The 9632-nt window shown below is 40.8% G+C and overlaps 3 protein-coding genes across 5 annotated transcripts in view; 2 read left to right on the forward strand and 1 right to left on the reverse strand.

The window, feature by feature from the left end:
• The first annotated feature begins 131 nt into the window (after positions 1-131).
• Positions 132-4302, forward strand: LOC107673232 (V(D)J recombination-activating protein 1-like). The gene is given in 4 exon segments (XM_016466748.1): positions 132-439; positions 545-1609; positions 1611-1675; positions 2555-4302. Coding segments are annotated over 4 exon segments (3186 nt in total).
• A 1752-nt stretch (positions 4303-6054) lies between these two features.
• On the reverse strand, positions 6055-8571 carry LOC107673237 (V(D)J recombination-activating protein 2-like). Its single transcript, XM_016466752.1, has 2 exons — positions 8415-8571; positions 6055-7664 (listed from the first exon to the last, which is right to left on the reverse strand). The coding sequence occupies exon 2, from the start codon at positions 7648-7650 to the stop codon at positions 6064-6066; it is 1587 nt and encodes a 528-aa protein (XP_016322238.1). The 5' UTR covers positions 7651-7664; positions 8415-8571; the 3' UTR covers positions 6055-6063.
• The window catches only part of iftap (intraflagellar transport associated protein), a 15917-nt gene continuing 14264 nt past the window's right edge, over positions 7980-9632 (forward strand). For all 3 annotated transcript variants that reach the window (XM_016466760.1, XM_016466759.1, XM_016466761.1), the window contains exon 1: positions 7980-8035. The gene's annotated coding sequence lies outside the window, so the exon portion shown is untranslated. The remainder of the gene's footprint in view (positions 8036-9632) is intronic.

Here is a 9632-nt window from a genome sequence, read left to right on the forward strand (position 1 = left end):
CACCTAAGAATATTCCTTGGCAGCCAAGCTAATATCATAGTCTCATAAACTCTTGATTCATAAATAATTAATCGTATTCCTTTTCACTTTCTTTTCTCATTCTTGAAAGCAGCTGAGACTAAGCTGACGCCATGGAGAAAGGGAGGTGGAGTTCTGAAGATGCTCCCAGAGCCTCCATGCCTGACGAACTGTCACATCCTAAGTTTTCGGAATGGAAGTTTAAGCTCTTTCGGGTCAGGTCCATGGAGAAGGCCCCTCTGCCTAATGAAACACCGGTGGAGAAGGAAAACCAGCCTGAGGTAGCAATGGAGGTGGCAGGCTCTCCAGGTAGTGTTATGAAGCTCTGTTTTGGAGGGAAGAGTAAGGAAAACATGGAGAGTGCTCGAGGGAGAGTGGACCTTAAGCTGCAGGAAATTGATACACATATGAATCTTCTCAAGTGAGTCTAATAATAATATTGAGTCAATTGTGTGAATTCTGAATGTTGTTTTAACTTGTGCACATTTGGAACATGACAAGATTAATTTACTTGTGTCCTTTGCAGATGCCTGTGTCGCCTTTGTGGCCTTTCAATACGGAAGGCTAAAGGTCCTTCACATGAAGTCCAGGGAGACTTGGAAGAGTCCAGTCGGTGTGCCTTGCGTAGGATGGGCTGCAAGTTTCTGACCTGGCCGGAAGTGATCTTGAAGGTCTTCAAGGTGGATGTGACAACCGACATGGAGACGGTGCATCCATCTTTGTTTTGTCGAAGATGCTGGACTGCTGCCATGAGGGGAGGAGGTTTCTGTTCTTTCACTAGGACCCAGATCCCAGACTGGAAGCCCCACACCTCCAACTGCGACCTCTGCTTCCCTAAGAAGAGCTCTTTTCAGCGAATAGGAAGGAAGCGGGCTAAACCACTTAAAAGTGCACACAGCCTTCCAAAGAGAATCAAAAGGGACTCCTCAGAATTCTCAGGGGCCAATAGAGTGTGGAGAAAGACCACAGAGAATACTGCGGGATCAGGTGTGAAAGAATGGTTAAAACTATCAGTTCAGAGAGGACAGTGGGTAAAGAATATCACACAATGCCAGAGGGACCATCTGAGCACTAAGCTCATCCCCACCGAAGTCCCAGCGGACTTCATACGTGCTGTTACTTGCCAAGTATGTGATCATCTGCTTTCTGACCCTGTCCAGTCACAGTGTAGACACCTGTTCTGTCGGGTCTGCATCCTAAGATACAGTCGTGCTTTGGGCCCAAACTGTCCCACCTGTAACCAACATCTAAATCCATCCCACCTGACCAGGCCAGCCAAATTCTTCCTTGCCACCCTCAACTCGCTCCCTCTGCTCTGCCCCAGAGAAGGATGCAGCGACTGGGTCCGATTGGACTCCTTTAGGGAACACTGCCTCAACCACTACCATGAAAAAGAGTCTCAAGAAGATCAAACACCTTCAGACCAGAATATCGATGGTTACTTGCCGGTCAACAAAGGTGGCCGTCCTCGACAGCACCTTTTGTCACTGACCCGTCGGGCTCAAAAGCACAGGCTGAGAGACTTGAAGAACCAGGTGAAGGTTTTTGCTGAAAAGGAAGAAGGAGGGGATGTGAAGTCAGTCTGTTTGACTCCTTCTGGCGTTGAGAGCTGGGAATGAACACAAACAAGCAGATGAACTGGAAGCTATGATGCAAGGTACTGCCAAGAAACATATCACCCACAATATGTGACTGTCAAAGCAGTCGTTGTCAGACAAATACAACTAGAATGAACAGATAATGCATTATTGACTTACTCACATAAGCTTGGGAGCCACCGAGAATAAGAATATATAACATTTTTACAATCTAATATATGGCATAATGATTGGTTTTCTAGAATGAACTAGTCTAATTTTCACTGCCTGACTGCAGATAATAGTACTCATTTTTCATAGAACAACAGCTTTAACATGTAATTTTACACAATTATGTTCACATTTGCTACCTGCAATAGATGCACAAAATGAATTGAACACGTCCACAAGGTTATCTACACAACAAAAATGAATGAATTATTTTTTTACATTCCTCACTGTCAATTTAAATAGAATAATCACCACTTTACTGAATATGTGTGTGTGTGTACGTGCACATGTGAGACTCAATACACAATAACAATTCTTGTAAAGAGCTTGTTAGGATGAAAACAACATCAGTAGCCCTTGTATCTGCAAATGACATAGATACTGTCTTCGGCCCCAGGGGAACAGGGCCCAGCTGGTGCCTGTTTTCATCATCAGCCAATAGATCAGTATTTCCAGCCCAGCTGAGTCACCTCTCATCTAACTTAAGCATTAATAATCTTGCTAATCTAGAACAATTAGGACATATTACATGCTGCAATTACAATCAGAATTCCAGATATGCTAGCGCTCATTTGATAGTGCTCTGAAATCAGTCCACAAACACACATAGGCACATAATCACATTCAGGCTCACATTTTTTGAGTTTATTCTGGATAAACAGTTATATGAATTCAAACTTCTGATTCTATCTCACACAGTTTTGTTTTCCCTCTGTATTCTCTTTCAGGCAGGGGATTTGGGCTGCATCCTGCAGTGTGTTTGGCTATAAGGGTAAACACCTTCCTCAGCTGCAGTCAGTACCACAAGATGTACCGCACTGTAAAGGCCACTAGTGGTCGCCAGATATTCCAGCCCCTGCACACTCTACGTAATGCTGAGAAAGAGCTTCTTCCTGGGTTCCACCAGTTTGAGTGGCAGCCAGCTTTAAAAAATGTTTCCAACTCCTGGGATGTGGGGATCATTGATGGCCTCTCTGGTTGGACAACCTCTGTTGACGATGTCCCTGCGGACACTATCTCCAGAAGATTCCGTTACGATGTGGCACTGGTTTCTGCATTAAAAGATTTGGAGGAGGACATAATTGAAGGACTGAGAGAGAGGGAGCTGGATGACAGCATATGCACCTCCGGTTTTACCGTTGTGGTGAAAGAATCATGTGATGGTATGGGAGATGTCAACGAGAAACATGGATCTGGTCCAGCGGTTCCTGAGAAGGTAGTGAGGTTTTCCTTCACAATCATGTCCATCTCCATCCGAGTTGAGGGTGAAGATGATGGCATCACCATCTTTCAGGAACAAAAGCCAAACTCTGAGCTCTCCTGCAGACCTATGTGCCTCATGTTTGTGGATGAGTCCAACCATGAGACCCTGACGGCCATCTTGGGACCTGTGGTAGCAGAGCGGAAAGCCATGACGGAAAGTCGGCTTATTTTATCGGTTGGTGGTCTGCTACGATCCTTTAGGTTCTTCTTCCGGGGCACAGGCTATGATGAGAAGATGGTTCGTGAAATGGAAGGCCTAGAAGCATCAGGCTCCACTTATATATGCACACTCTGCGACTCAACCCGAGCTGAAGCGTCTCAGAACATGGTGCTACATTCCATCACACGTAACCACAATGAAAATCTTGAGCGCTACGAGATCTGGAGGACAAATCCTTTCTCAGAGTCTGCTGATGAGCTCCGTGACCGGGTCAAAGGTGTTTCTGCCAAGCCTTTCATGGAGACCCAGCCTACTCTAGATGCCCTGCACTGCGACATTGGCAATGCTACTGAATTCTACAAGATCTTTCAGGATGAGATTGGCGAAGTCTACCAGAAGAGCAGTCCGAGCCGAGAGGAACGCCGTCGTTGGCGGTCAACCCTGGACAAACAGCTAAGAAAGAAGCTGAAACTCAAGCCTGTGATGAGGATGAATGGAAACTATGCTCGTCGGCTGATGACACGTGAAGCTGTGGAGGTGGTCTGTGAGCTGGTTCCTTCTGAGGAACGGCGTGAGGCACTACGAAAACTGATGGACCTCTACCTCCAGATGAAGCCTGTGTGGCGTTCCAACTGTCCCTCCCGAGACTGCCCTGACCAACTCTGTCAATACAGCTACAACTCTCAGCAATTTGCTGATCTGCTTTCCAACACATTTAAGTACCGCTATGATGGAAAAATCACCAACTACCTCCATAAGACTCTGGCCCATGTTCCTGAGATTGTTGAGAGAGACGGGTCTATTGGAGCATGGGCCAGTGAAGGCAATGAGTCTGGGAACAAACTGTTCAGACGTTTTCGGAAGATGAATGCAAGGCAGTCCAAAATGTTTGAACTTGAAGATATACTTAAACACCATTGGCTGTACACCTCCAAGTATCTTCAGAAGTTTATGGAGGCTCACAAGAATTCAGCAAAAGCAATGCAGGCCACATTCAACCCAGAAGAGATCCCAGATGAAGTTGACATGCCTCTTGAAGTCCCAGATTTTTGAGCTTTTCTTTGATTGACTTTCTTTAATGGACCATTTTTCTTGCTAATGAAAATATTAAGTAATTGATTTTATTTCTTGAGATGAGATTTAATATCACGTGTAATGGCTTTATTATTCACTTCATTATTTTTTTTGAAGCCAGTGCATAAACGTGAGCTAAATTGTTTTATGGCAGAGATAAAATTGTATGGGCAGTCTTTTTTCTGCCCAGCTTTTAGAGGCAAATCGTCTGTGTTTTATCTCTTGCTGCTTGTGAAATATGTGGGATTTTATTGTATTGCCAGGTTGTGACACCTTCACGAATTCATACAGAAGGGTTATTTATGAAAACGTATGAGGGAGTTGTAAGTCACTGAAATTGTGTTAAAGGAGCCCCACATTTACGATGGCTATATTAATACATCACACAGGACAAAGACAAAATGAAATTAGGAAACACAAATTGTCTTCTTTGCAGAAGGTCTAAAGAAAAAGGGGTTATTTTAGCAGTGCAGTATTTTGATGGTTTTCAGCTGGTCCACAAATGACTATGAACACCCATAGACACTATGCTACAGCATTTGCACATTTACATACATTTACCCCATAACCTACCTCAGTCTTCAATCTTACAGGTACCACAGGACATTTGCACCACGCCGCTCACAAAAAAAAAAAACACTTTTTCAAATATTCTGGAAGAAATTAGCATGTGTTTTACACCATAGCACCTATTGACTATTGTTAGAATTTCTTTATTGCTATTGTATGTGTTACAGTTTAGAGATGTGTGGGCTATTCACTTAAACTTGTACCTCAATGTATTAATCATGTTTCTCTTATTTTGTTTAATAGTATCATTGTGTTTATTGTGCTCTCTTAAACTGAGAGGATTTTGGTGATTTACTTTACACATGTATTTTATTTTCTTTTTCAGCTGATTGGTTTCTTTGTGAATTGATTTTACTGGTTTCTTTGTGTCTTGATTTATTAGATTTTTTGCTTTCTTTGATACATTATACAACAATTTCAAATGCTAATTTGTCATGTAATCCCAAGTGACAAATTAAAGTGTTTAAATTGCTTTATGTTATGTTTTATTTGAAATAAAAGCCTGCATTGCACAGTTTATTATTGTAAAAAAAAAAAAAATTTTTTTGTAGACTTGCACAAAGGCACTGGTAAAGTACTTGACCCATCATTATTTTTTCTTTCATTTTGCAAGAGCATTACAGTGATTGTTGTAATCCATGAATTCATACTTTGTTTTTTTTTTAAAGATTGAGTATAAATGTTTTGAAATAAATTACATTTGACTTATTTTCCTTTTGGGAAATAATAAAAATAAATAATTCAAAAATCCAATCGAGAACTTTTTGTCCTATTTTATTTTATTTGTTTATTTATTTTTTTTTGTAATATGTTATATAACAATATAATGTGTGTGTATGTATATATATATATATATATATATATATATATATAAATTCTAAGCATAAAAACAGTTATAATATTTTCCATGAAAATGATTTCTCTTTATTTAAGCAGAAAAAAACAAGCTTTCCCCCACATTTTAAAGAAGAAATAAATCATCAATTTAACAATAATAAAAAAGACTTGTAAAAAATGCTTGTAGTTTCTTAATACTGCAGTAAGCATATTCATTCAATTAATAATACATTTCTGTTATTTCTATGAAAAAAAAAAACATCCAATTTTCCGTTAATATAAAACAATTAAAACACATAGTTATGATATATAACAGAACAGAACAACGACATTTCAGTCAAAAAGTCTCCGCAGAAAGCTCTTCTTAGCTGGGGTCATTTTCATTGAAACTGGAGCCTTGCGATGGGTCATTTTCATTGGGACTCTCTTCACTGGCATCATCTGGCGTGGTGGAGTCATCTCCTGTTTGGGCAGGCCTCTGTGATCCAAGCAGAAGTACTTGCTGTTGTCTTGAGAAAGGTGAAGCAAAAGGCTTTCAGGGAGCTCCATGCACTGGGCATGGACCCAGTGTCCACCTTCACCTCTGGAGCAGAAGATCATGGCAGGTCTGGTGAGTTCAGTAGAGTAGTAGGGCTCCCAGGTGTTGGGGTCCACCTGGCAGGCTAGACAGCACTTGATCCAATAGCCTGTCTGAGATTCATCCTCCTCGTCTTCCTCATTGTAGGTGTCTCCATCACTGCTATACTCCAGCTCATGAGGTTCTCTGCCAAAGTACAGCTCCTCAGAGTCTTCCAAAGGTGCAGAGTCCTCAAAATCAGTGGACTCCTGGCTGCATCCCTGCGTTGATGTTTCTCCATTTTGTTCCTTCTGGAAGCTCACCTGATAGAAATGGTAAGCATCTGGTGGAGCTGGGTTTCCTTCAGAGGGGATTGCAATCAAGGCACTTCCTTTGCACAGGCTGCCACCAAACCAAGTACGGCTGTGGGTTACCTCACTGGTCCACTGAGGAGGTTCACGAGGCTCCATGTGGACTCCGACATCATCCAGGCCAATGTATGTGCACTCCATGCGCTTCTGAGTCTCAGATTGGTAGCCACCCAAAACTATATACTCATGATAGCCAACAGGAGCAACTATGGCACTGGTAATGGTGAGACCTTCATGAAGAACAGTACAGGTGAGGACAGGGCTTCCTAAGAGAAGCTCCACACGTAGGCGGATCAAACGAGGTGGTCGGCAATCAGAGTTGAGAATGTGACCGCCAAGGAAGTAGACACAGTCCTCTCTTGCAAGAGCTACATGAAACGACTGGCCGTCCGTGAGCTCGGGGAGGGTGTGGGCCGTACAGCAACCAAACTCTAGGTCAATAAGAAAGACTTGTGGTGGACAGTCCACCACGCTGTTCCAGTTTTCCGTGGTCCTTTCGGTGGGGGGCATGTAGGACCTGCCGCCAAACAAAACGCAGGCGGTCTTCCCTCGGCTAAGGATCACGCTGAGGGTGTGGCCGTATCGAGCGCTAGGAACATCTCCAACCAGCTCTTTTTCTTGACAGCACAATGTGACTTTGCGATTACATCCTCTGCTGTCTACACTTAACATGTAGAGACTTGAGGACAGCTCATTGTTGGGCGTTCGGCCACCATGAATGAGGTAACACTCAGGACTGCCATCATGAGGCTCAAAATGAGCTATCGCAGGACATCGGAGGGGAGGGAGATAACAAGAGTTGTTTGAAAATGAAATGGCACGCAGCTTAAGCTCTCCATTTTTTATGCGTACACCAAATATTCCAGTTGGACATGAGCGTTTTGGCCAGCCCTTTTGACCAAAGAGGTAAACGTCATCCTCCAGCTCTAATAAGGAGAAGCCTGGTTGCAGAAGGCCAGCACAGTTCACAGCAGTCAGAGGCTGTAAGGTCATCTTTTTGCAGAGAACTGTGTAAAATATAAATGAAAAACAAACATTAATTATTATTCATTTTAGTGGTTGTAGAATATAAACATTTTGTCAAGAAATTCACTGTAAATTGCATAGCTTGACTGAATTAAGACTAGCATCATATTAAGAGTAATATGATAAGATTTTTTATTATTATTATCATAATTAATCAAAGTAATGAAGAAAAAAATGCGGAACCATATATCCCTTTCCTTGTTTCCCTGATAACCTAGAAACGTTCCCACAGGAAATCGGTTGTAGTTTTCCTTATTCCCGCTTCCCTTAGAGAATCCCGTTCAGCTTGCAATAAAACTACATTACCCAGCATCCAGTGCGAAACTGGCGTTTCTCGTTCTACGTTTAAACGGTACGTCTGAGATGTTTCTTTCAACTCTGAACGCTGTTATTCTCTTATTTTCTTCTTAACAGTTATCAGCGTTTCTCAGTTTTACACTTTTTAGATTCATTTTAATGTCTTTATATAATCAATTTCGCAAGAAAAATCTTGTTAGACAAGTAGGCTAAGCTCTGGCTGTCATCACTAACGTTAGTGCTACACTATAAAAATAGCCTAAAGATAAAGATAAGAAGCTTTTAAATCACTTTATAGTTATAATAATTATATTAGGATAATCGTAATTACCTAGGTGTTTATTTTCTATAAAGCACAAGAATTTCACATACATTTCTATATATTTCATTCATAGTCTTAGGATATTGAGCTTAATAACATGTATAGTTCTTACCTTTTGGTCAATGCACTCCGAAAACTAAGAGCTGTGTGGTGCTGCTAACTTTTATTTGAGATATTAAAGCAAATGGCCCAGTGACAGTGGAAGAGGTTCAGTGTTTGTGAAGGTTGACTAGCTCATCTTGAGGTTAACTGCCTGTAACTGCTGCTAACAACAGGTGTCTGAGCACAAGTTTGAATGAAAACAAGCACAAACTCCGTGCATCATTGGTCTGTGTATTAATATGGACTTCATATTGGTGTTTTACAACTGATGATTTATTTGCCTAAAAGATTAATCCAGAAAATCTCATAAGAATTTATATGGATGGTCTTTCTTCCCAAATGAACACCACTGACACTATGTATAATGTAGTTTGATTGGAATGTGTTCTATTAATATTAATATTATTAATTATATTTTGAAGGGTTTTAAGAAAACAATATTATGAATATTGTTGAAGAATGCATTTAATTATTTTAAAGTGATAGTAAAGACATTTATAATGTTATGAAATATTTCTATTTCAAATAAATGCAATTAGTTCAAAACTTCCTAATCAAGGAATTCTGAAAAAAAAAAAGTATCATGGTTTCCACAAAAATATGAAGCAACTTCAACATTAATGATTATAAGAAATGTTTCTTCCGCACCAAATCATCCTATTATAATGATTTCTAGAGGATCATGATGCTGACAATTCAGCTTTGCATCACAGAAATAAATTACATTTTAAAACAAATTCAAATAGAAAACAGTTAGGCCTATTTTAAATTGAAATAATATTACGGGTTTTTTTTTCCAGTATTTTTGATCAAGTAAATTCAGCCTAGGTGATAGCACACATACATCACGGAGACATCTTTGATGTCTGCATGATGCATTTTTTAGATTGTTTGGACATTTCCTAGATGTTCAGAAAATGTCTTTAAGATTTTTATGATTTAGAATTAGGGCTGCACGATTAATCGCATGCGATATTTAACGCGCATCTTATCAGTAAAGCCGGTTCTGTAATCAGCGGTAAATCTCCATCACCTGCGTGCTTTCACATTGAGCAGCATTAACTACACAGAGCCGTTGTTCACTGATGAGCAGCGCAAAAAATCGCGCGAATATGAACGTGGTTTAGCGCAGCTCGTCAGTGAACAACGGCTCTGTGTAGTTAATGCTGCTCAATGTGAAAGCACGCAGGTGATGGAGATTTACCGCTGATTACAGAACCGGCTTTAC

This window comes from Sinocyclocheilus anshuiensis, unplaced genomic scaffold, assembly GCF_001515605.1.
Source record: "Sinocyclocheilus anshuiensis isolate Anshui unplaced genomic scaffold, SAMN03320099.WGS_v1.1 scaffold68, whole genome shotgun sequence".
NCBI lineage: Eukaryota > Metazoa > Chordata > Actinopteri > Cypriniformes > Cyprinidae > Sinocyclocheilus > Sinocyclocheilus anshuiensis.

What these genes read in the sequence shown, in the direction of transcription:
- LOC107673237 (XM_016466752.1), bottom strand. Translation starts at nt 7,650, where the DNA reads ATGACCTTACAGCCTCTGACTGCTGTGAACTGTGCTGGCCTTCTGCAA.